Source organism: Petromyzon marinus, chromosome 47 (genome assembly GCF_048934315.1).
Source record: "Petromyzon marinus isolate PM22_M1 ecotype Great Lakes invasive population chromosome 47, UKy_Petmar_22M1.pri1.0, whole genome shotgun sequence".
Lineage (NCBI taxonomy): Eukaryota > Metazoa > Chordata > Hyperoartia > Petromyzontiformes > Petromyzontidae > Petromyzon > Petromyzon marinus.
The window spans coordinates 4,829,505-4,856,729 of NC_133713.1; the positions used below are offsets into that span (position 1 = coordinate 4,829,505).

Consider the following 27,225-nt stretch of genomic DNA (forward strand, 5'->3'; position numbering starts at 1 on the left):
TGGTCGTGTTGATTTTTCACTGGATCCTCTGGTTTAGAGTATTTGGTTGCTTTAAATATACACACAATAAGCCACTTCATTGAGCTATCATGGGTCGCTTCTGAAAAAGAGCTATGTAGCTCAGTGGGCCTTACCTGGTTTAATCAAAACAAAGGTCACAGTGAAGGGGCGGCTCCGTCTTCAAGTCGAGATGCTGGCTTCCCATGCCCCCCCGCACCCCCCCACCCCTGCCCCTACCCCCATATCGCGCTCAACCGTCAATGTCCGGCTGCGCAAGCCGCTGCCGCCGAGCCAGGATGCGCTTGCAGCGGGGGCAGTCCTCCCGGGCGGCCGCGAAACAGCACTTGTGGTAGCAGGCACGGCAGCCTGGCGGAGACACAGCACAGCGTCCCATCCCACTGTCACCCACACCGCCTGCACAGGCTGGGGAGCCGGAGACTGTGGGCTGGTGGCGCCAGAGATTGTGGTCTGGTGGAGCCAGAGATTGTGATCTGGTGGAGCCAGAGACTGTGGGGGCTGGTGGAGCCAGAGACTGTGGGCTAGTGGAGCCAGAGATTGTGGCCTAGTGGAGCCAGAGATGGTGGCCTGGTGGAGCCAGAGATTGTGATCTGGTGGAGCCAGAGACTGTGGGCTAGTGGAGCCAGAAACTGTGGGCTGGTGGAGCCAGAGATTGTGGTCTGGTGGAGCCAGAGATTGTGGTCTGGTGGAGCCAGAGACTGTGGGCTAGTGGAGCCAGAGATTGTGGCCTGGTGGAGCCAGAGACTGTGGGCTAGTGGAGCCAGAGACTGTGGGCTAGTGGAGCCAGAGATTGTGGGCTCGTGGAGCCAGAGACTGTGGGCTAGTGGAGCCAGAGATTGTGGGCTAGTGGAGCCAGAGATTGTGGGCTAGTGGAGCCAGAGACTGTGGGCTAGTGGAGCCAGAGACTGCGGGCTGGTGGAGCCAGAGATTGTGGGCTAGTGGAGCCAGAGACTGTGGGCTAGTGGAGCCAGAGATTGTGGGCTAGTGGAGCCAGAGACTTTGGGCTGGTGGAGCCAGAGACTGTGGGCTAGTGGAGCCAGAGATTGTGGGCTAGTGGAGCCAGAGACTGTGGGCTGGTGGAGCCAGAGATTGTGGGCTAGTGGAGCCAGAGACTGTGGGCTAGTGGAGCCAGAGATTGTGGTCTGGTGGAGCCAGAGACTGTGGGCTAGTGGAGCCAGAGATTGTGGGCTAGTGGAGCCAGAGACTGTGGGCTAGTGGAGCCAGAGACTGTGGGCTAGTGGAGCCAGAGATTGTGGGCTAGTGGAGCCAGAGACTGTGGGCTGGTGGAGCCAGAGACTGTGGGCTAGTGGAGCCAGAGATTGTGTTCCGTGCAGATGAAGGGAGTGTTCCGTAGTAGTGATCAGCACCAAACACACACTTACCCGGACACTGTTGGCAGCGTGTCAGCTCAAACGGGAACAGGATATCCTCTTCCTTCTGGCAGAACTCGCAGATGAAGCCTCTGGCCTGGCAGAGCTGCACGGTGGGCAAGGGTACGGGGGTGGATATGGGTAGCGGAGCCTCAGATTTGTCAGGTGCACACGGTCTGCACGACGCTCCCCTTCGCGATGATGATGCGGCGCAGCGCCGGTGCGGATCGCTCACGATTACAAGCTATGAAATCGTTCTATTTTAGCAGTTAAGGCCCACTGAGCTATTTAGCTTTTTTTCAGAATCGACCGGGCCACAAATGACAGCACATCACGTGGAAATTTATAGCAGCCAAATACTCTGAACGCACGTCGATTCTAAATGTGGAGGGAAAACCCGGAGGACCCGGAGATAAATCCACGTGACCACGGGCAGAGACATGCAAAATCCAAATATACAGGCATCATTAGGGTCGGGATCAAACCCACGACATCCTGTATACCAGACGAGATAGATAAGATCTCGCCAACGTGGCACCGCAGAGGCAACTCTGTGGAACCGGACTGGACGACTCAGTGCTAAGCACCGGGAGTTTCAGCTGCCCAGGCTGCATAGCCCCCGCACCTCTGATTAGCACAGTTGGCTAAGTACGGTGCAAAAGAAGTTCAACATACATACAGTAGATCATCCATAATCCAGCACGCGATTATCCGGCTTCCAACATTATCCGGTGGTCCCAGGCCAACCTGGCGAACCTCCATCACAGCTGATGGGAGTTGGATTCAGACTCTGAATAACCACCTCCAATTCTACACCCCCCTCTATCATCATCCCATTGGGGCAGTCTTCGAGATTGGAGTGATAAGTACAGTACAGTGAATACAGTAACTTTTTATAGCAGGATATTTATAATTGTATGTTAATTTATTTCATAGAGTTAATTACATTTAAATGCTAAATATATATACAAAATACTTTAAAACGTGTTTTCAAGAATGTGCAAACATAAGCTATTTTAAATAATGATGATGTAGTGATTATCCGGCGTTTTTGAAAATCCGGCGCTCCATTCCTCCCTAAGCCGCCGGATACCGCATGATCTCCTGTATTTACCTGGCACGCGCGCACGTGCTGCGTGGTCTGGGTGACCACCTGGCGCAAGGTGGGGGCCAGCTCGCCACGTCTGACTGCCAGCAAGTCCTCCAGGGAGTAGAGGTCCACCTCCTCCGTCAGGTGTCCTGGCACGGTGGAGCTCAGAGTCTCCAGAATGCTGCAACCCAAAGACAAAGACCCCCCTTGTAGGCTTCACAGACTCTTGGGGCAAGTGCCGTTAGCAAGTAGCACCTATGAAGGCCAGCATGGCACACGAGGGGGTGGGTGGCCAGCATCACGCCCGACCACCTTTGTCTCCACACCACGGAATCATTTAAGGCTGAGTCGACCTAGGGGAAACCCAGGACCGGTTCAGATATTCGTCAATGGTGCTGGAAGTGAGCAGGAATTGAAATAGGGTCGCTGGGTTCGTATTGCAGCACGCTAACCGCTACACTACCACTCCCACACACACTCATTCTTTTATGATTGTTCTATTTTTAAGAAGCGGCAACATTCATGCAAATTGTATCTCAAAATGCAACGCACGCAGTTTTCGTACGGAGGAGCGGGAAATGACACCTCCGATTAGCACGGTTGGCTACGTACGGTGCGAAAGAAGGAAGGCGGTCGGCCAGAACCGGCGGAAACTATTGCCCAAGCTCTGTGGTCCTATGATGATGGGATGCTTGACCAACTTGATTACAGCTAGGAATTGCGGTCGAATTATTGGAATGGAATACGATTCTTTGATGGGAATCACCGGTATCTTCATGGCATAAAACGATTTTTACAAGGAGGAAGAACATCTGAGCAGCTGACCACGAACAATAATGGGACCTTTTGGCTGGGAATAAGAAGAGACTGTGTGCCACTCAACGGCAGCACCTTGTGATTTTGTTTACACACAAACACAGAAGCACACAAAACACCTCTGCGATGGAAGCCCAAGGCAGCTCTCACGTGTCATGCCAGCCATCGCAGGTGCTCACTAACAGCACAAAAGGCTAAACAGGTGTTTTTTTGTGATTCAGGATGAGTTTGTTTTGGGTGAGATCAGGGGATTGGCAACCAAAGTAAACAAGAGCCATTTTTTTCAAATTCGGATTTTTTGTTGTTGTAATAATTTGTAAATATGTGACGGTCTTTAATAAATAACGTCACGAACTAGTTCTCAAAAAGCCGCATGCGGCTCTGGAGCCGCAGATTGCCAACCCTAGGTTAGATCATGTAAATCGAAAAACTAATTTCTTTAGAACTGCTTTTTGGGTTTATTTTGTTGTCTTTCCCCCGCACCTCCGATTAGCACAGTTGCCTATGTATGGTGCGAAAGAAGCTCAACATACGTACATACAATAATGTTAATTGTATAACTATAGCCCTCCACCACCTGAAAATAGAACCAATTAAATCAATTTATCACATCGAGGGGCAAACACGCCGATGGATTTGGTTTATCCACAAACTGGAGTAAAAAGTAAAAAAATCGGGCAAACGTTTGGGCAGTTTAGTACTAAGTTTCGCTCGCAATTACATCGGGCATCGTCAGGTGTTAAGAGAAACGCAGCTCTCATCGCGTCAGCAGTTAATGCGTGACAATGCTGAGCGTCATCTGCAGCGGAACATTGTAGAGTACAACAAAACTGCCCAAAGTTTAGTTGGCCTGCTCAACTTTCCTCCTCTTATTCTTTGGTTCTTTCGGTAAAGTCACGTAGGTATACAATAAAATAAATCACGACGTTTCGATTGCAACACAAGCCATCATCATCAGGTGGGAAAACCACAGCAAAAAAATGTTTTGCTGAAGTGGATTTTCCTCCTCTTCCTCTGGTTTGCTGATGAACCAAACAAATCGGCGTGTTTGCCCATGACGTGAAAACTTGAGTTGATTGGCTGTCAGGTGGTGGGTTATAGTTAAAATATGTACACTAAATTATACCTACACGGTGATCTAAGCCACAATAAACTAATTATGAATATTCTTGGTTCTTTCGGTAAAGTCACGTAGAAGGGAAACAATCAAATAATAAAAATATAAAACAATACAATATCACGACATTTCGACTGCAACACAAGCAATCATCATCAGGTGTGAAAACCACAGCAAGAAAATTTTAAAAAGTGGCGTTTTTTTTTCTTCTAATTTTCTTGCTGTGGTTTTCACACCTGATGATGATTGCTCGTGTTGCAGTCGAAACGTCGTGATAATTTTATTGTTTTATATTTTTATTATTTTATTGTTTCCCTTCTACGTGACTTTACCAATAGAACCAAGAATATGAATCCCTGCAGTCACGAAAGCTTTAAATAAAAATTTAATAATGAATATTACTGGGTGTGAAAGCCTGCGTGTAATGTTGGGCGAGTTTGCGTCTTTGTGTACGTGAGTGAGAGAGAACCGATAACATTAATCCATTGATGCAACAACACTACAAACGTCACTCTTTCAATGGTCTAATCCTCTTATTTTAAAATTTGGAGAGAGGATAAATATTTTTGAGATAGCGATCTACCAAAGCACGCGTGAATGTCGTTTGAAACGACAACTAAATCGAGCATTCAGGCACTCGCCTCTCTGCAAGCCGGCACGTCTGAAGGAGGTGCTTGAGGTGGACCAGCTGCTTCCTCAGCTCCTGTAAAACAAACGGGGCAGGCACGCGCTCGTAAGATCTCATCGCTGCACACGCACGGTCCACCCAGGCTGCTGTCTGTACTCCAAACTGCTTAAGCGTCAATCGGTTACTCTTTAAGCTATTAAATGACTAAAGCTAGGCAGCTTTTATTTTATTTTACCAGGTAAGGCCCACTGTGCTGCGTCGCTCTTTTTCAGAATCGACCTGGCCATCAGAAATGATCGCTCAACAGAGTGGCTATGTGGAAATTTCTAGCAGGCGAATACTCTAAACGCATGTTGATTTTAAATGTAGAGGGAAAAACCAGAGGACCCGGAGAAAAATCCACACGGCCACATGGAAAACATGCAAACATACAGGCATCGGGGTCGGATTCGAACCTACCACCTCCTCTATACCAGGTGACGTTAACAATTCGCCACCATCGCACCAAAGAGTCAACTCTGTGGAACCGGACTGGGCGACTTGGTGCTGAGCACCGGGAGTTTGAGTCGCTCAGGCTGCATCGCAGAGCACGGCCTCTCAATTTTTCTCACAATCGCACGCAGAGTCTTCTCTCAGAGCCGCGTTCTTCACTGCAAGACCCGCGGGGCACTAGCGCCCCCTGGTGGCCTTTAGTGCGGCTGCTGACGTGCGGCCGCCGACAATACACAAACACGTGAAAACACCCATCATGCTGTCAGACCCTAATGGTTTCAAATGTGTGGTGGGGTCCTCACGCTGATGTCTTATTGGTAAAAGTGGCCCCCCTCTGAAAATTAGTGAAGAACACTGGCTCAGACAGAAGTTTGTAAATCTCACTCCACAGGGGACCAGGAAGAGCGCGCGTAACCCTACCCTGTTTCAACATCCCACCCCTGCTAGCGCTTAGCTCTCACCACTTATGTGCAAATTAAATAATCCCATTCACTTCTAAACTAGCAGGGCGGTGCATGGGCGGCCATAGGATGAGAGGGCAGGCAATAGAAGGGCAGGAGAGGCCAGGGCAGGGATGAGAAGTGAAGGACAGGGCAAGGCAGGGGCAGGCAAGAAAGAGCAGGGAAGGGAAAGTCAGGGCAAGGGAGAGCAAGGCTGGGCATGGCAGAGTATAAGACAGCAGGACAGGGTATGGGAGGGAAGGGCAGGGGAGGCCCGGGCAGGACTGGCGTGGGGACGCATACCTGCACGACGGTGAGGGCCTTAACCCTGCGGTAGAGCTGGGGGTTGATGTCCAGGAGGTTGTAGAGGGGGTCGTGGCCGATGCGCACGAGCAGCTCCCGGGCGAAGTTGCTCACGGGGTAGCGCGACGCGTCCCAGCGGCGCAGCAGCCGCCCGGGCACCACGGCCACGGAGCCCGACTGGCAGCACTGGCAGAAGAGCTTCCCCAGGTACTCGCAGTAACGCAGTCGCTTTATATAACCTGGGGGAGGTGTGGGAAGTGGGGGTGGGTGGGAGGGAGGCATGAAGGTTTGTGAGGTCAGGGTTTCCCAAACAGGTCATTGGCCACCCTCATGAAGCTGCTCTTGAGAATGTTTCTGTATGTTTGTATGTATGTATGTTGAACTTCTTACGCACCGTACGTAGCCAACCGTGATAATCGGAGGTGCGGTGGAAGGAGAACAAACTAAACACAAAAAGCGGTTCTAAAGAAGAGTTCTTAATCTAGTACATTGCTCGAGTTGCTTCCTAATTTCGTAAGGAAGAGCGTTCCAGACGGCCACAGGAGTGCATCTGAAAGCGTGCGATCCAGGGACCGTCTTTGTTCCATGGCTAGTCAACTGGCGCTGCTGCGAGGATGACTGGAGTTCATGTGATGGCTTATGCTCCTTGACGATATCAGCGAAGTAGTATGGTTCATTTGTGGCAAGCACTTTGTGTAACTGTGATGAGTGTGACCTAATAATGTATTCGCTCGGCATCCAAAAGCCAATGCAGTTCGGCGAGCACTGGAAGGACTTGGTCAGATCTTGTAGTATCCATCACGACACGTGCCAGACAATTTTGTACAAGCTGCAGCTTGGTAATGTCTTTGCCAGACGTCCCGTAGAGTATTGAGTTGCAATAATCGAGCCTTGGCGATGGCAGCAGCAGCAGCAGCAGCAAGAGCAGCGCCCACTCACTTGGATCCACCTTGGTCCCGCACCCCGCACACCTGCTGTTCTGCTTGGCCAGGATCACCTTCTTCCTGTGGCACACAAGAGATCCGTTTGTGAGCCAATGCTTACTCACGAATGCCTTCGGGCGCTTCCCATAGACATTAAATGAATTAAACCACCGGCATAAACATGCTATTGTATCTCGCTGATCTCGTCCAGGAGCATAAACCGTCACACAAACTCTTAGTCATCCGCTGGCGGAAGGGCAGTTTGCCACCAGCATTCGGTGGAACGAGGACCAACCGGGGCTTACTTGGTGCTGGGGTGGATGTCGAATATGATCTGCGCGCGTGGTGGCGCCCACTCCAGGTTGCCGCGCACTCGAATTCGGAGCTTGTAGACGTCCGAGTGCTCCCCATCGTCCGGGCAAACCGGTACGGAGCCCGGCATGGGCAGCAGCTGTGGTGAACGCACATAACAGACTAAACTAAAAAAAAACGTTTTATTTCACCGGGTAAGGCACACTAAGCTATATAGCTCTTTTTTCAGAATCGGCTTGGCTATCACAAGTGATATTTACGTTGAACTTCTTACGCACCATACGTAGCCAACCGAGCTAATCGGAGGTGCGGTGGAAGGAGAACAAACTAAAGACAAAAAGCGGTTCTGAAGAAGAGTTCTTAATCTCGTGCATTGCTCTAGTGGCTTTCTAATTTCGTATGGAAGAGCGTTCCAGACGGCCACAGGAGTGCATCTGAAAGTGATAGCTCAACGAAGCAGCTTATCATGTGGAAACATAAAACAGCCAAATACTCTAAACGCACGTTGTTTCTAAATGTGGAGGGAAAAACCGGGAGGACCCAGAGAAAAATCCACACGACCACGGGGCGAGAGACACACAAACTCCAAATATACAGGCGTCAGGGTCGAGATTGAACCCACAACCTCCTGTATACCAGGTGCCACCACGGCGAAATGTTAACACACCAACACACCCCGTCGTTCACCACAAGCGATAAATGTGCAGCAGACGAGGAACTTTTCAGCAGGAAAAAAAGGGCCCATCCTGAATGCCATCAAAAAGAGGAAACTGCGATGGTTGTGGGCCGGGTCACGAGGTGGAGCAGCCTCTCAAAAGAAGAGTACTTCAGGAAGCAGTGAAAGGAAAACTGAAGAGCGGAAGACAAAAGAGGACTCGGTTCGAAAACGCCAAGCGGCGGTCGGGAGCACTGTCCGACCTGCTGCTCCACAAGACCCAAGGCATGCGGCACGCCTCTCCATGGATGTGGACGGCCGAGAGTCATCCTGAAGGGCACCCAGATGATCAAATCGGTCGTGGGAATCTCAGTAGTAATAGGTGGAGACGTCAACACGGCGCCTGCGTCGTAACCAACTGTCGCCCACACGGCAGTCACATGCTGTGTTTTCTCAGCTGCCTGTGCTCTGCAACACTTTCATGCCTTACTGGTAAGGCACGAAAGTTCCCCATGCCCAGGGTTCTAAAGCTCGTGCCCAGTCCCAGACCCCCCCAGAGTCCCATGCCAAGTCCCAGAGTCCCATGCCCAGAGTCCCAGGGTCCCAGTGTGCAGTGTCCAGAGTCCAGTTCCCAGAATCCAGTGTCCCAGAGTCCAAAAGTCCCGTGCCCAGAGTCCCAGAGTCCCGGGGCCCCATAGTCCCAAAGTGCTGGGCCACAATGCTGTGCCGACCTTCTGTGGCGCGTCCTCCTCGGTGACCAGCCAGTCGAGCTCCGAGGCAGCAGGGAGCTGCATGCCCTGGAATCGCCGCAGCAGCCCCATGGCCACAGCCTCAGCGGAGTTGGCACAGCAGCTGGGGGGCCCACTCAGGGACATCCTGCACACGCGGGCACAAATACAAAGATCCCCCGTACAGCCTTAACAGACTGAAGGGGCAAGTGTTGTTAGCGAGCACGTATGAATGCCGGAACGGCTCACCAGGGGGTGGGTGGCCAACGCCAGGCCCGGCCACCTTTGTCTCCCTAGTGGCAACGTTTACACGTTGCACCAGGTACTCATTTGAGGCTTAGTCGACCTAGGGGAGGCCCAGGAAAGGTTCATATAATCGTTACTGGTGTTGGCGTGAGCGGGAATCGCACTCGGGTCGCCGGGTTCATAGCAAAGCACGCTCACCGCTGCATCACCGCGCAGACACAGGCACACACACACACGAGTGCACACACACTTGCGCTCAACGCCTGCGGGCTGTGGATGATTTAAAAGTGCATTGGGACGTGAGCCAACGCTCAAATAGATACATGCCATGCATGTAAATGGTGTGTTCAAAAATGTGCGAAATTTATACTCATTTAAATAATCACCATCATCTTCTTTGGTTCTTTCGGTAAAGTCACGTAGAATAAGAATGAGAATTGTGGCCGAAACGTCGTGAGAATTTTATTGTGTTATTTTAGCATTATGAGACCTCCTTTGCCAGAAACAAGATATAGGAATAGGTTTTACCCTTTTAACTGGCACAAAAACTGACACCTTTATTCAAGGCATCACCACAACACAAGCAGTCAAAATGCAAACAAAAAAGACAACTCTGATAATAATATGCACTGTCCTTGAATTTGATTGGTCCACACCCGAGACAGCTTTTCTTAGAGCCTAGTCTCCATTGGTGTTGGACCAGAAGACGCCAAAAGGCCTTGAATAAAGGTGTCAGTTTTTGTGCCAGTTAAAAGGGTAAAACCTATTCCTATGTGTTATTTTATTTTATCAATGTATTATTTTATTCTCATTCTACGTGACTTTACCGAAAGAACCAAAGAAGATTAATCCTTGCAGTCACGAAAGCTTTAAATCGGAAAATCACCATCACCAGCAGCTGCAGCAGCCAGGGTCAACCCACTCGTGGAAGAAGGCCTTCCCCCAAGCCACGACCAACAATAGGCTTGTAGATATAGTCAAGTGACAAAGTGCAACGGTTCCATTTGTTTTACGCGCAATCTTCTACGCACAGAAATAATGATGACAATGGCAAGTATTTACTCGGGAATGCCTCGCCGAGTTTCAAGACTCTTTTTCAGGAGGGTTCCAACATTTGAGTTTGGCCAATTCCATTCAAGATCGTTTGTTTGGGTCGTAGGAGCAAATTAGAGTGCCCAAAAAATCCCACACACACGGAGGAGGTGGCACACAACACTCGTGTATATTTCACAGCCCCATGCCTACAGCAATTGACAAATCCCCCCGCGGTCAACTTTCCAAGGATTAACCAGACTCAAGACCGCTTAGCTTCCCAAGATCCAAGAACAATTATTTTAACTTAGTGCCCTTGTTGGGTTAGAAGCACCCCTGCATACACCACGATGGGGTGGGGCTATGTGGGACTAGGAACTAGAATCCCAGCATTAACCCGGGAGACGGCGGTCGCAGGCAACACTCACAATGACTCAGAGCTCTGCAGCGACGAAGTTAGGCTGCCCAAGGGACTGCTCGCCTCCCGCACGCTCCCTGCGGAGAAGATTAAACCACAGCGGGCGTTACAAAATCAGAATACCGGAGGAATACGATGAGCTTTAATGCTCTTTTTCACAGATTTCCAGTCAGGGCACGGGGTCAGAACATTACAATGACGAACAATACAAAAACACGATAGTAGTGCAAAGTATTGGAAAGGTAAACAAGTGAATTTAAATATATACACAAATAAAACTAAACTATTTAGTATATTGTCTCACACAGGTACGACAAGGCCAATCAGTTTCCAAGACAATGCATATATTATCAGAGCATATTTGTTTGCATGTTTTGCCAAAAGTATGCGTGGTTAATACAGACCTTTTCATGCCTCGCAATAGGTACCTATGTGGCGTTTGAACATCTTAACACCTCCTGTTTTTTTTGCCAGAAAGGGTTTAAGCCTATTCTTTTTTCGTCATTTTTGATACTGCCAAAAAGTCCACCTGGTCCCCAGTGATGACATCACCTTGACTCCCCTATTTCAGACCAAAACAGGAGGAGGAATTTTTCGCCTGATGAGGCTGGTTGTTGTAATCACCAGTGAAACGTCGTGAACTCGAATTGTAAACGTTGTGAGTTTACTCTCCAACACCCATCGGTGTGCTGTACTAGTAACTAATTCGCACGGGTTGTTTACGTGACAAACCTTACTAATTGGCTGTGTCGCGGGTGGTGGCGGGTTTAACGACACGTTCATATTTACGTGATCCAACCCAAAAAAAACAAAACCTTTATTGTGGATATTGGTCGCGAAAGCCCTACTACTAAGTGTTAAACCGACTGCCAAAAAGATCCCATGGATGTAAGGAGCAATGCGACGCTGCGGTCCCTCACCTGCCATCTCTGTGTCGCAGTTTTTCCAGCTCTGGCAGCTGGAGAGGCAAGATTCCGTGGACACGAAGAGCTCCGAACTTTCCGAGGGGCTGCTGGCTGCCGGCAGGGCGGCTGACACGCGACACACCGGGTTCAAAAGTTTAAAGTTTTGTTGCTTTTTAAGCAGGTGAGGAACTCATGAGACCAAGTGAGAAGAGTCTCGTTTGCAAGAGCGAAGTGACCTGGGGTCACCAAAGTGGAAAAAGGAAAACTGACAGAAAAAAAGTAGAGCGTTGATGCAAATAGAAATAAAAACAGAAACAACGGTACCGCAACGAGGAATCGGGAGATGTTTCGAGGTGAACTCACGACACTACTTGTGTGGATATTGAGGCTATTAACCATTTCCTGTTCCGAGACATCTGCAAGTTGCAGGGCGAGTGGTGTCCCGTTCACCGCTCAATCTCGGAACGCGCAAGCGGCTAAGCGTTAATTTAATTTAGAGATGCGTAGCGCCTTTGTTTTTAAAGACGTTGTACTCGCCGCAGAGAACCGTAGCGACATGAACGCACGCTACGATTGCTGGCGCCAAACTTTTCCACACGCCCTCCTGCATGGCCTTGTGGGAGCCTTGTCCCGAAACGTCGTGAGAATTTTATTGTCTTATTTTATTTTATTATTTTATTCTCATTCTACGCGACTTTACCGAAAGAACCAAAGAAGACCGATGAATGTATTTTATTTTTTCTTACGATACCGTTCCGATAACGTACACGTGTTCGTCATCGAAATGCGAAAGGCTTAAGCCATTGAGTAGCCTCCGTGGGGGCTTGGTGGATGTTGGCGACACTGCCCGCGAACCGTCGGTGCAGGGGACGTGGGGGATGATGGGGTCACGAGCGCCGAGGGGGTCACGAGCGCCGAGGGGGTCACGAGCGCCGAGGCGGCCCCTCACCCTCGAGTGGTTCGGTGGCGTCCACCGCTCCGGCCTCCTCCACCCTCAGCTCCGCGCCGGCCGCGTTGCACTCCGCCCAGCCGTCGCTCTCGTCCAGGCACTCGGGCCCTGACGCGGCCCCCACCGCCGCCGTCTCCGCAGTCTCCGCCTCGTTCGCCGCCAACGCCGCCACCTCCAGCTCCCAGCCGCGGTCGCCCAGCAGGTTGCACTTCATGAGCTCAATGGCGGCGATGAGCGACTCGGAGATGCTGAAGTGCGCGTTCTCCTGCAGCGGGGAGAGACGCAGGGACGTGGGGATGCCATCAACGCCCCCGCCTCGCCGCCACAGACCACGCGTCACGTGATCCCACGCTGCCCCCATCACCGATTCACAGACCAAGGGTCGCACGATCTAAAACTGGCCCCTGGTCCGCCAATTCGCGGGCAACATCACCGACATCCAACCAAGCCTTCAACAGAGGCGATCGAATGGATTAATAACCTCATAACGTTGCAAACTTCAGCTTGCTATACAGGGTGAATATATGCAGGGTAAAAGGTGGTAAGGTAATATAAAGAAAACATCCATTCAGCCACGCAAATTGGCCCAGTACTGCTGGTGTATTCACCCTGACCTTGCGTGTGAAGTGGTCCAACTGCCAAGCCGGTTCGTGGCTGGGAGAGTTCTTGAGTTTTTACATTCAGATCGGCACCTAATTATTTGTGGTGCGTTTTTAAAAAGCGGGCCGACAGCCCCGATGCGGCCACACGCATCCGTTGCAAGGGCCGCGTGCAGGCGAGGCCCTGTTGCGCGCACACACACAGTGACGATGCCCGCGCCAGAATACCTTCTCCAGATCGGCGCACATCGCAAAGTCCTGCTCCGAGAGGTAGCTGAGGAGCGACTGTCCCTCCGACGGCCGGCGAAGCTGCAGGCCTTCCCCCAACATCCTGCTCCAGCCGTATGCCCCATCTGCTGCGACAATCAAATCGTATAAATGCTCATAAATTGACCGAAAATGCCTTGATATATAGGGGATTGCAAAGCTCGGGCAATTGTTCCTTCCCGGCTTTATCAGGTGAATTACCAGAATTGTGGCCAGGTGGCGGGTTAATGACACGTTTATATTTACGCGATCTAAGCCAAAAAAAAAACCTTTATAATGAAAAGTTGGATGGAGTGGCCAGGTGAGGGAGCAGGCGAGTGAGCGGGTGGGAGCGGGCGGGACTATGCACCACCTGCAGGCCTTGGGGCGGTGTCGGAGCGCAGCGCCTGGCTGCACGCCTCCCTGCTGGAGGAGAACGCTCCGTCTGCAGCGAGGCAGGTGGAGCGGCACACGTGAGACAAGGGCCACACTTCGCACCTCCGATTAGCACGATTGGCTACGTAAGGTGTGGAAGAAGTTAAACATAAATGCATGCAGCTTGGGTTTCCTGTGAGTCGGGTATGAGGGTTTGTACAAATGTGTGCAACTGTATGATGCACAAATCGGCAAACTCATGATATTTCGCACTTATATGGAGCAGGCCCTTCAAAATCCCCATGCAATCATTCCTATTGATACCGGATCCATATCTGCATCCAGATCTAGATTGCATAGATCGGGCAACATCTGACTCTGATCGCCAGCTATGGTAAATCCATCCCATTTCCTAAATACAAGTAAAGATGTAAAGCTAGCTAACACTCTGGGTACCAATGTTCTTCAGCATGTATGTGGTCCTGCTGTAAATCATTATTAATACTATAAGAAAATAGCAGAATATGTGCTTTGATTTCAGTGGAAATAAACGAGTGGTTATTATGTTGAAATGAGCATACAGGTATCAATATATTATATATGCAAAACATCATGATGGCTAAGGAATACTTTGAACATCAAACCTTCATAGGGATCTTCAACTATTGCAGGGATTTTCCAAAATCCGCCTTTCGTCAGCATGAAGGAAAAAGATACATGTGAGCCACAGGTCGAAAATTACAACCGTGGGTGCAGGAACACAATAGCTGGCAAGTGAGCCGAGTGACCGTGTCCCCGTGCGGCCGTGTGAGCCGAGTGGCGGTGTCTTCGTGTGGCTGTGTCCCCTTGCGGCCATGTCCCCGTGCGGCCGTGTCTCCGAGTGGCCGTGTCCCCGTGCGGCCGTGTCTCCTTGCGGCCGTGTCCCCATGTGGCCGTGTCTCCGAGCGGTCGTGTCCCCGTGTGGCCGTGTCTCCGAGCGGTCGTGTCCCCGTGCGGCCGTGTCCCCGTGTGGCCGTGTCTCCGAGTGGCGGTGTGAGCCGAGTGGCTGTGTCTCCGAGTGGCGGTGTGAGCCGAGTGGCCGTGTCTCCGAGTGGCCGTGTCCCCGTGCGGCCGTGTCCCCTTGCGGCCGTGTCTCCGAGTGGCCGTGCGTGCGCTCACCGTGGCGGTGGTCCCGTGCGGGCCCCACGTCCGACTGCGAGCGCTTGTGCTGCTTTCCCTTCCTCCACGGCTGCATCCCCTCCTGCTGCTGCTGCTGCTGCTGCCGCCGGGCCTCCGCAGCCGCCGCCGCGGCACCGCTGTTGACGGCGATGGGGAGCGAGGCCTGCGAGGGCAGCGAGGCCAGCGAGGACGACGTGGACGTTGAGGACGACGACGAGGAAGAGGAGGATGAGCAGGAACGGCCGCGGCTCGAGCCTCCGACGGCGAAGTACTCCGGCCCGTCGTCTGCGTCCCTGGGGGAGGACGCGGCGCTGAAGGGGGCAGAGCCCGCGGTGCGTGGATCCGCTGGCGTGGACGAACAGGGGGCAGCGGCGGTGGCGCCATCTCCGCCTCCAATGGGAGAGTGCGACATCTCCAGCCAGCTCATCTCCTGCTCCGCGCCGGTGCCGGCACACAGCGAGTTTCCCACGGGGCGCGTCCCCACGTGCCGCTCGCCCGCTGGTGCTCCCTGAGCGTCGCCGCGCGGGTCCCCCTCGAGTTCCGCGCCTGCAAGACAAATGACCACGTGACCTATCCTCGCCCTGCGTGCGCTCCCACGAGCAGGTGTCGCCGGCTCCAAGCTGGCCCCGTCTCTACGATCAGCTAGAGGTCACTCCTCCGTCTCCCCAACCCCACCTCCTCCACCAGTTCGACGCGATGGAGACCAATCAACACACCGACACAGTGCTACACTTTTTAGCCTTTGGCTGCAGGGAATTTTTTCTTTTTTATTCCCGATTTGTTAACTTGTTCACGCAGGCAAACTCTGGACCAGTCTCAACCTTCAGCATCTGATTAAATGTGGATCCATCTCATTCCTTACAAGGCTAGCAGACATCGCCATCGGCATTTAACCCCTGAACATGTGCAGTATGTATGTACAGTAAAACCTTGGATTGCGAGCATAATTCGTTCCGGAAACGTGTTTGTAATCGAAAGCATTCGTATATCAAAGCACTCGTATATCAGTTGTGAGCACGTGACGCTCGGCAGACAGAGCATATACGTATTACTCGTATTGCAAGACCCTCGCTCGTTTATCAAATTAATATTTATTTAACATTTTTGCTCGTCTTGCAAAACACTCGCAGACCAAGTTACTCGCAATCCAAGGTTTTACTGTATGTAGAACTTCTTTCGCAGAGTACGTAGCCAACCGTGCTAATCGGAGGTAGGAACCGATTGAAGCTCGTGCGTGACGTGAAGGGTGCGAGGATTCAAATTCGAAATTTATTTCGAATTTAAGTATGAAATGCTTTAATAAAAGAGTTAAAGCAGATCGTGCAGTGCATCCTTCCAGTGTCTGTCACTGCTATTCTTCAATGAACGAATCCCCAGTTACTTAGGGGCCTCTGGTGTCTCAAATTGTTTAACAGCAAACATCCCTTATTTTCAAGTGACATATACAAGTACCCAGTGGTGGAAATGAGCCGGTATACGACAGCGACACCATACCGGCACTTCTCAGAACAACAAACTTGCACTCGTATCACACCGGCACGTTCTGGGACTGTTCCTATTCCGAAACTGCGACGTCTCCGCAGAGGGGAAACAGAAGCGAACGTGAGCCTCGGGACAAATAGTTTCCATTCCGGCGATTCTCATTTTCCATTTCCATCACTGCATGCATCCCAAATGTGAATATAAAAACATTGTAGATGAATGATGCTTTCAACTTTTTATTAAAAAGAATGAACCTGCTTCTGGCGCGGCACTAGACAAAGGAACTTGCACCGTGAGCAGGAATCAAACTCGGATCACCGGATTTATAGCGCAATGCGCTTACCACAAGCCTACCACTCCCACCCCAAAACAAGGTCCCCCGTAGAGCCCTAAGGTCGGCACGGTACACGAGAGGGTGGGTGGCCAGCATCACGCCCGGCGACCTTTGTCTCCCTAGTGGTGATGTTTACACACCACACCAGGTACTCATTTGAGGCCGAGTCGACTTACAGGAGGCCCAGGACCGGTTAAGATAATGGTCACTGGTGTTGGTCGTGAACGGGAATCGAACTTGGGTCGCCGGGTTCATAGCGCAGCGTGCTAACCGCTGCACCACCACGCCCCTCCTCATACACCCACACACTCATGTTAGCTGCGTTCAGGAAGAGACCACGATGAGTCTGATTTGCAGAGTGACCTGGGGATATTCATCTACCACTAGTGGGTGATGACGTGCGTAATCCCAACAGAGTGATCTGAAGCTGCTGCTAGAAGCCAGCCGTGAAGCTCACCACCGGCTGAAGGAGGTGCGACGGTCAGGCTGGCGGCGGTCGTGCCGGTGGTGGTGCTGGTGGTGCCGGTGGTGGCGGCAATGCCGTGCACCGCATGAGTTAGGGTGTGGCGGCGCGGGCGCGCGTCACCCGGGCCGGCCCCACGCCCCGCACCCGGAGACACCGCGAGGCTCCGGCTCCTCCGCCTGGCGGCCACAGGAGTTCCGCCAACAGCCAATGGTATGGCTCTGCCCGAGAGGGCGGCACCGGAGTGGCGGCTCCCTTTCGCCACCAGACCCACGCTCCCCTTGCACAGCTGATCAGATTTAGAATCAGAATATTTATTGATGGGAATCCGATGAGCTGTAACGTTACAACAACAAATAATACAAAAACACAATAGGACTGCAAAGTATAGGAAAGGTAGTAAAAAAAAATCACTTAAAAATATACAAATAAAACTAAAATATTTAGTTTTTGGGTTAGATCACGTAAACATATAAATGTGTTGTTAAAACCCGCCACCACCCGACACAGCCAACTAGAAAGGGTTGTCAGGTAAACAGAACGTGGCCAATTCGTCACTAGTACAGCACGCCGGTGTGTTGGAGAGCCAAGCCACAACATTTACAAACTGAGTACGACGTTTCGCCAGTAATTACAACTAGCTTCATCAGGCGACAGACAGATTTGTGGAGAAGTGTAACTGTTTCGTTCCTTACATAGAGGCGTAGATGTGTTGACAACGCTTCTGCGCTCTTGTGCAAAGTGGGGGGAAATTACCGAGTCAACGTACATTATGCATGTGCATTATGAAAGCCATGAGTGCTGCGTGGAAGCGAATCATCAAATAGTACATTATTTAAATGCATGCCTATAAAAAGCAGCATACTTCAATAGGGATTACCGTTGGTACGGCAGTTTTAATACACACAATAGACAGGAAGGACAAGATTAAAGGGCTCGCATAATGCACATACATCATGTACTTGACTCAGTAATCCCCCCCCCCACCGCCACAACTTTGCACAAGAGCGCAGAAGCGTGGTCACCAACATCTACGCCTCTATATAAGGAACGAAACAGACTTCGCCACCAATCTGTCTGTCGCCTGATGAAGTTAGTTGTAATTACTGGCGAAACGTCGTACTCAGTTTGTAAATGTTGTGGCTTGGCTCTCCAACACACCGGTTAGTGCTGTACTAGTGACGAATTGGCGACGTTCTGTTTACGTGACAACCCTTACTAGTTGGCTGTGTCGGGTGGTGGCGGGTTTTAACGACACAATTATATATTTACGCGATCTAACCCAAAATAAACTCTATTATGGATATTGGTCGAGAAAGCCTACGTAGTAAGATAAACTATTTAGTTTTGTTGCGCGGTTGATTTAGTTTATATCACTAAGGTAAGGCCCACTGAGGCAGTAACTTCTTTTTTTCAGAAGCGACCTGGCCACAGCTGAGGCACGGAGGGCATGCCATCACGTGACTGATGACCAACCCTCGTGTTCCTCTGTATGGAAGAGATTGGCCATTTTTGTCGGGCCGGAACTTATAGCTAGAAATGTTCCGCGTAGATATTTTTTTCAGAAAAATACCGAAAACTCGGCTGCGTGTCTCTCACCAGCGCGGTGCTGATTTCAGTGAGCAGGTCCATGCTGTTTTGTTCCAGCGCGTCCAGGCAATGCAGCATGGCGGTGACGTGCACGTCGCTCAGCACAAACGCCGACTCTGCGGACAGATGACTCAATCGGCACCGCTGCACAGCGCTAATGCAAGACACCTCACCACGCAACACACCTCACCATGCTTCATAACGCAACACACCTCACCATGCTTCATCACGCAACACACCTTACCACGCAACACACCTCACCATGCTTCATCACGCAATGCACCTCACCATGCAATACACCTCACCATGCAACTCACCTCCACGTGTGCCTCACCACATAACACTTACACAACACAGCGCACCACACAATAAACCCGGCCGCTCAATACACCTCACCACACAACACCTACACAGCACACGATGAATCACTGAATAGAGGGCGGGGAGCTGGGAGAATTGTTACATAGCACGGACTCTGTGCTTGGGGAATCCTTCATACAGCAGTGGACTTATCATGGCTGACAATGAAGAGGATGATGATGATGATGATCCAATTGCATGGCATTTAAATAGCCATCAAAGACAGCCACTGCTTCGCACGCTTTCAGATGCGCTTCTGCAGCCATCTGGAACACTCTTCCGTCCGATATTAGGAAACCACTGGAGCTATGCACTTTCAAGGTATCTCTCTTGAAGACTCCTGTCTTCAGAACTGCTTTTTGTGTTAAATTTGTTGTCGTTCCCCCGCACCTGCGATTAGCACGGTTGAGTACACACAATGGCTAAGAGCTCTCAGTATTGCCGACACAAGACACTGACCGGAGTAAAAGGCAAGGACGTGGGCCCTGTTTGCGAGCAGTGGCCGTAGTTGCGACGCGAGGCCTAGCCTCTCCAGGCTCTCCCTGAGCCAGCGAGCACCGGGGGAGGAGCTCCCACTCCCTGACGTCACCGTGCCAGGAGGCGCCGCCACTTCCTCCAGCGCCCCGCCCTGCTCACGCCAGGCATGCAAGGTCGCATTCAGCGTGCCTCTCTGCTCGTTTATATGAAAAAAAAAAATATCACGTGAACTGGTAACGCGGTGCCATGCAGTATCCACTCGCCCACTGCATCTACGTCACATTCGAGTGTCGCTTTGCCGGACAGCGTCTTGCCACGCTGACGAAGGTTGCACATTTTTTACACGCCGGGCGCTCTCACTGACTGCGTGTTTTAACCAGACCGTTAGACATGCACCGACTCACCCTTCTGTGAGACGATCGTCACGATTCATGGTCACAACTTGACTAAAGAATCAGTTCATCTTGTATCTTTTTTTCTCATTCAATTTCTATTGTATGGCATTTGTTTCATCTGGTTTGTGTCGTTTCATTCACTAAATTAGCCTACACATATTCAGTAGTATTTACATAATTTGCATAAACTGAAGGTAACTGATTGTTGAATACGCGATTTGATTGTAGAATTGTGAGCGTATGTATTGTCCTGGGCAATACCAACATTATGGGATAAGATATAAAACATTTTAAATGTTCGTTTAATTATTTCTCTACTTCTTAGTGTTTTTTTTTTTATTTTTATTACGCGGTCTTAAATATGTGTCATTGTTTGCTGTAATAGCAATAAGTCAGGAAAGCTCTCGGTTTGTGTTCTCCTGGATGAAAAGTAGTGAGGCTATGTCCTTGCCCAATCTTGACCAGCCTGGCTCAAAACCTCAATTAAAAAAATTACCGACTATAATCAACGGATCAATAAATCACTACATAGTCATACTTTAACTTCAACAGGTAATGGGTGAAGAGTGGTAGCTATGTTAATACGTAATGGATAAGCAGAATATGTTCTGCTGATGACCTCAAATTTGAGTGAAAACAGTAGTCTGCACCTTAAAGAGTCAATCTCAGCTGTTAAAAGTGTTTTACAATTCAGCCGGGTTGGCTCCACGCACGACTCACATCAGAACTCAACCGGTCCCTTTCTGGCTCAGTGTACCTTTTGCGTATGATGCGAAATATCATCATCTTTATTTATCCTGGAGGAATCCTATGAGTTACGAAGCTCTTTTTCACAAATGTCCAGGAGGGACATGTCAGCGAGTTACAAGTATGTCTTGCTCAGATGCGCTGTCATGCAGGATTATGGGTAACACAGGAATCCCCTGCTATATGTAGAGGATGTGTTCCTGGGAAATGCTACTTCGCTCGAAATTACTTCAAGCAAACTCTCATTTCTTATATAATTTTTTTTTAAATCAACGGTTGCATGCAGCACGCCCTACCGCATGTGCTTGTGGGAGCCTCGGAACCGACAAAGTTATTTAATTTTAGCTTTTATTCCGATTCCGTGATGAAGGAGGTGTACGTACGTGTACGCCATCGGAACGGAATTGGAAGAAAGCTGGGTGACGTACGCATACGTCATTGGAATAGGAGAAAGTTAATTGGCCAACAACACCATATATATATAGAGGACTGCAGAGCTTGAGGGGAGGGTGGGGGGGAATTGGCACTGGCTCACCGCTTGTCCACTTTTCCCACGTATCTGTTAATCCTCCTCGCGCCTCTGCGTTGCCCTCTCTCTCTCTCGGGAGAGCGAGAGCGAATACTGTGCGGCGACGCATCGCAAGTTAACTTTATTACAATGCAGAGGATGCCAGAAAGGTTTCACTCACAATTGCAGAGTCCTGGACGATGCAGGGACACACTTGGGGTGCCACGCTTTGCAGGCTCAGGATGAATGGCCAGTACTGCACATCGGATGAGGGCCGACACTGAAGAGCACAAACGACACAAGCGCAAAACCGGCCTCTGTTACACCTTCAGCTGCTTTAAGTCTCCCCCCGAAAGAGAGGTATTTTCATAAATCAGTCACATCAGTATGCATTCTGTTCATCTGTTTTGTTCAAATTAGTGACATCCATTTCGCCTTAGATTCTATTCTTGTGCATTGCAATGTTCGGAAGCTAAATGCCAACGTCGAGTTTTGCCAGCCACGACGAGAGGGCTTCAGGAGAGCGGGTTCGTATCGTTTTGCTATTTCTCCTCCATTGAAGGACCGCAGGTTACAGTGATTTACTATAAGTTAAACAGTTTGGGTTGCATGGCCAGTCATACTACTGTGGCCTGTCTTTAATTTTTCATTCATAAAGAAGATGTGCGCATTAGTCTATTGGTGCCTTTTATGGTAAATAGTTCTACCAATGTCTTCGAGGAATGTCAGAGGCAGAAGACGCGATGCTTGTTGTCTCAAATGAGGTGTTTATTTTGGACGTCCGCTTTGTTCCACTCTGATAAGTTGTGTTTAAGGAGACACAAAAACGTGTAACAGGGGAGCCACCACGAGAAAAATGCCATCTTCCATCCATATCAATCACTGGAGTCTGCACTGCCTCAAAGGAAGAATTGCCAAACAACACAAACTTTTTTCCTGAAGGCTTCCCATGGCTAGAAGACTTTGACAATGGCATTCAGGTTCTTGGACGTATTGCCATTTACAAGAATAGAATCTGTTTTTTAGTTTTTGACATAAATATTAATATACTCTATACAAAATATTATCATATGCCACTATATGTCAACAAATGAACAGGTGCTCGGCAGGTAATTTCACTCGATATGCTTTGTTAAAAGGTGCTGCTCAGCTATGGCACATGTTCACTAAAACCACGTGTAGGGTAGAAACGAAGCAAGTGCATCTCAGTGACTCTCTCCACCCCTCTCCACGTCTCTCCACGTCTCTCCACGTCTCTCCACCTTGAGCCCAGGACTCAGCCCTCGGCAGGTGTCCCCACCTTGGCGGCATGCAGGCCGTGCACGAGGATGGCGTGCATGGCTGCCGTGAGGTGCTCCAGCCCGCCGTAGCACGTCCACACGCCGGCATGGCCTACGCCCACCAGCACCTCCACCGTCGACTTCAACCGGCTCAGCAGCTGCCAGCGCTCCTGGCTGAATCCGGCGAGCACACACGTGCATATGTTCATACACACGCACACGCGCCACGGTTTACGCGCGCGCAGGGAGCATGCTGTGTTGCGCTTAGCACACAACTCGTGCATTGCTCTGTGCTGCATTAATTGTGACAACGCAGTCTCGATCATAGGCACAGGAACAAAAGGAAGGTCTCGAGCCTAGAATTGAAGAGAGCAGGGAGTCAAACAAGCACGAACGGCTGATGCAATGAACGCGTCATGACATGAGAGCCTGTTCAGACGTCTGGAGAACCTGACATTTTTACAACAAAGAGTATACAACGAGAATTAACGAGAAGTGGAGGTTTTTTTTTTCTAACGAAATTAAAGAAAATATCTCTACTTGTTATTTTGGTTGCTGACCCATGTACATTACAAACTGTACTCTTTCACGGGCAGTGGTTTGTACGCAGGGGGGAATGTGTTATCTGCTGAACGCCCAAAAAGGTAACAAAAACATGCAAAAATGCATACAAAAAGCACTCGGTGTTTGTCTGTTATCAGCAGTGCCTGAAGAATTGCACTGTGGTCGCCTTGTCTTGAGTCACCATCAAAATAAATCTGAGCAAACACTTCCCGACTGAAAGTCTGCAGACCGATTTCATTCATTTTATAACTAACTAGCTTTACTACCCGGCTTCGCCCGGGACTTGGATTCATCACGTCCGGCCGCCTTTGTCTCCCCAGTGGCGATGTTCACACACCACACCAGTTACTCGTTTGAGGCCGAGTCGATCTAGGGGAGGCCCAGGACCGGTTCAAATAATCGTCACCGGTGGTGGCCGTGAGTGGGAATCGAACTCGGGTCGCCGGGTTCGTAGCGCGGCGCGCTAACCACTACACTACAATGCGTTACGCTTCCACATTCGCGGGTCACGTGACAGATTTGACGTCACAGCTCACTTGCCGTGCAAAAATATATACATTGTTGGGCTCCCCCCCTCCCCCCCCCCAAAAAAAGTGTATTTTTATAATTATTGCATGGTGTAAATTCTGGAAAGTACCCACATGGCAAATGTCAAGTTTGTTGCATGTCGGGAAGTACGCTAAACATTTTGAACAGACACATTCACAACTTTGCCTTTTATATATATGGAGATCAGTACGAAACAGTATATAGTGACCCGTGCTCACTGCTGCAAAGGTCTGTCTGTGGGAATCCCCTAATATGCAATCCCCACTCCTACACTCAGGGGCGTGGCTAATGCCAACAAAATCAGTTGTTTGATATTCTTAGTCATTTCCAGATTGCATGTAGCTTCGTCTGATTAAATTACCCTTCCCATTTGGTTATGAATCGTGGGACTATAAATAATGGTGACATTAAAAGCAGAGAAGTGTTTAAATTTCACGTCTAAGATGTGTTATACCACTGTTTACAAGTGCTGGGACGTAGATATACATGGTTTGTTTTTACATACCTATGATGTTCAAAAGTACAAGGCTCAAAGACCATACAACAGATAAAAACACCCATATAGAATTTATGGCCTGTTCCGTACTCATGCCCCAGACTCGGTGACATCAGGTTAAACGTTGTCCTAGATTCTAGTTACGCTCCACCCACGTACGTACATGTATCAAATCTTTCGCTCGCAGTAATTATTTTAAGTTGGTGAAAATTGTTGGGCTAACGTTGCACTTGGGATGAAGGAAGAGTCAAATGTGGCCACACGAGATGGAACGAAACAGTATAATGAAGACAAACAGCACCACTCATTTCATGAAACCAAGACACCAAATCAAAATTCCCTGAATCACCGAGGAAGTGAAATACTGTACTACACGCCACTAAAAACCCCTTCAGATGTACAGATTTAAGCGTCGTTCTGTATAACTTTTAGATTTAAAATGTGCGCGAGTGTCTGTTACTCCGTGGCGATGCCAAGCACTCAACATCCCAGAGTCACAGCTGCTCATTGAGCCACTCTGTAGTTTATATGGGATCCTATATTCCGGAGTCACTGTAGTTTATATGGGATCCTATATTCCGGAGTCACTGTAGTTTATATGGGATCCTACATTCCGGAGTCACTGTAGTTTATATGGGATCCTATATTCCGGAGTAACTCTGTAGTTTATATGGGATCCTATATTCCGGAGTCACTCTGTAGTTTATATGGGATCCTATATTCCGGAGTCACTGTAGTTTATATGGGATCCTATATTCCGGAGTCACTCTGCAGTTTATATGGGATCCTATATTCCGGAGTTACTCTGTAGTTTATATGGGATCCTATATTCCGGAGTCCCTCTGTAGTTTATATGGGATCCTATATTCCGGAGTCACTGTAGTTTATATGGGATCCTATATTCCGGAGTCACTGTAGTTTATATGGGATCCTATATTCCGGAGTCACTCTGTAGTTTATATGGGATCCTATATTCCGGAGTTACTCTGTAGTTTATATGGGATCCTATATTCCGGAGTCACTGTAGTTTATATGGGATCCTATATTCCGGAGTCACTCTGTAGTTTATATGGGATCCTATATTCCGGAGTCACTGTAGTTTATATGGGATCCTATATTCCGGAGTCACTCTGTAGTTTATATGGGATCCTATATTCCGGAGTCACTCTGTAGTTTATATGGGATCCTATATTCCGGAGTCACTGTAGTTTATATGGGATCCTATATTCCGGAGTAACTCTGTAGTTTATATGGGATCCTATATTCCGGAGTCACTCTGTAGTTTATATGGGATCCTATATTCCGGAGTAACTCTGTAGTTTATATGGGATCCTATATTCCGGAGTAACTCTGTAGTTTATATGGGATCCTACATTCTGGAGTTACTCTGTAGTTTATATGGGATCCTATATTCCGGAGTTACTCTGTAGTTTATATGGGATCCTACATTCTGGAGTTACTCTGTAGTTTATATGGGATCCTATATTCCGGAGTTACTCTGTAGTTTATATGGGATCCTATATTCCGGAGTAACTCTGTAGTTTATATGGGATCCTATATATCGGGAGTCACCGAGGCTCGTAGAGCCACACTGTGGGTTGCCAAAGTTCCCCATCACTTCTCGTTGCAGCTCACGCTTCTCGTTACGTTTCGCTCTGTTTCAATGTTCGGGAACCCGGGGTCAAGGCCAGACCGAAGCCTCGGCCTCGCCTAAACACCGGGCCCGGGCACGCGATCGCCGCACCGGGCTGCGAGCACGACGCATACCGCCTCCCTCTCCTCACCTCGCAAAGTCATCTTCCTTCTTGCCCTCTCTCTGCTTCTCCGCCTCCACCTCGCCGCCCCACGCGCTCGTGTCGCGGCTCAGCGGCATTGTGTCTAAGCGGCGGGGAGCCAGGTTTGTCGAGGCGACGCTGGCTCGGCGCGCGGTTGCCAGATTACGGGGGTTTCCCTTCGCGGCCCAAGCGGCGTCTCCACGACCCCGGGGAAGCGAGCCGTGCCGTGCCGTGCCGAGCCGTATCGAGCCGCGTCGCGTGGAGCCGGTTGTGAGCTCACCAGAGATCAACCGCGCGTAATAAGTGTGCACTCCGCAGCGTGTGCGAACCTAGGAGACCATCTCGTATCGCTGCGGGTGGCCAGGTGAGTGTTTTTTTTATTCTAAGAGAAGGCAACGGTGGTTCAGCGATTGGACCGCGAAGCCACCACGTGCTCAGCGAGGTAACGGGGGACACGCCCCCCGATTGAGGTCTGGGCTGGTGAGCTGCTTCGCTAAATTAGCTCCAATCTATGTAACAAAACTCGCTTTTTTGTGCCGTCCTAGTACGGGTGTATGTTGCAGTAAATGTGAAATATTAAGTAGGAAAATTGTTCAGCTCTTGATTATTGAGGGAGGGAGGGGGGGTTGTAGTGGAGTGACGTCACCCACTAATGGTTATTGTGGAGGGGTGCGGCATGTAGAGTGACGTCACCCCCTCATGGTTATTGTGGAGGGGTGCGGCATGTGGAGTGACGTCACCCCCTCATGGTTATTGTGGAGGGGTGCGGCCTTCTGGAGTGACGTCACCCCCTCATGGTTATTGTGGAGGGGTGCGGCATGTGGAGTGACGTCACCCGCTCATGATTATTAATGAAGGGAGGAGTGCAGCATGTGGAGTGAGCGACCTTGTGCGTTAGTGTGAATTTACACGCGGGCATGAATATTAATGACGGGGGGGAGGGGGCTTTTTTGCAGTGACGTCACGCACGGATGTAGCACTGTGCTGCGTAGATTCATTTTATACCGTCACTTTCTGTAAAGAAACGTCATATTTGAGGCGATTTTGCGAAATAAATTATTTAATTCAGCTCGACCTTCCTTTGCGTTAGTGTAAAAATCCATCCACTCATGAATATTAATGAAGGGGAGTGGGCCTCATGTGGAGTGACGTCAGGCGGGGGGGTGGGCCTCATGTGGAGTGACGTCAGGCGGGGGGGTGGGCCTCATGTGGAGTGACGTCACGCACGGGACGGACAGACATTTCTGGGTGATTAAAGTAGGTAATAAATACTTGAATCTGTATGTACGTCTCCAAAACCTCGATGCTGCTTTCCGACAAGGTAGAAAGCTGAAATTTGGACACAAACAGGAAACATCTGAAAATCCAAATCTCGATTTTAAGTG

The 27,225-nt window shown here is 49.9% G+C and overlaps 1 protein-coding gene across 4 annotated transcripts; it reads right to left on the reverse strand.

The window, feature by feature from the left end:
- Positions 1-237: 237 nt before the first annotated feature.
- RUBCN (rubicon autophagy regulator) lies at positions 238-26,382 on the reverse strand. 4 transcript variants are annotated; one of them, XM_032971792.2, is made up of 21 exons: positions 25,850-26,382; positions 22,477-22,630; positions 21,358-21,456; positions 19,509-19,677; positions 18,699-18,805; positions 17,094-17,388; positions 14,821-15,366; positions 14,307-14,351; positions 13,661-13,732; positions 13,270-13,394; positions 12,443-12,707; positions 11,509-11,619; positions 10,599-10,665; positions 8,896-9,040; positions 7,503-7,648; positions 7,214-7,278; positions 6,275-6,513; positions 5,053-5,114; positions 2,503-2,659; positions 1,401-1,494; positions 238-366 (listed from the first exon to the last, which is right to left on the reverse strand). In XM_032971792.2, exons 1-21 carry the CDS (start codon positions 25,936-25,938, stop codon positions 251-253), a joined length of 3,168 nt encoding a protein of 1,055 aa, XP_032827683.2. In that variant the 5' UTR covers positions 25,939-26,382; the 3' UTR covers positions 238-250. The 4 variants fall into 4 exon arrangements, with proteins under 4 accessions (XP_032827683.2, XP_032827682.2, XP_032827684.2 ...); XM_032971791.2 differs by having other exon boundaries at positions 13,270-13,397; XM_032971793.2 differs by lacking the exon at positions 14,307-14,351 and having other exon boundaries at positions 13,270-13,397; positions 25,850-26,381.
- Positions 26,383-27,225: the final 843 nt, after the last annotated feature.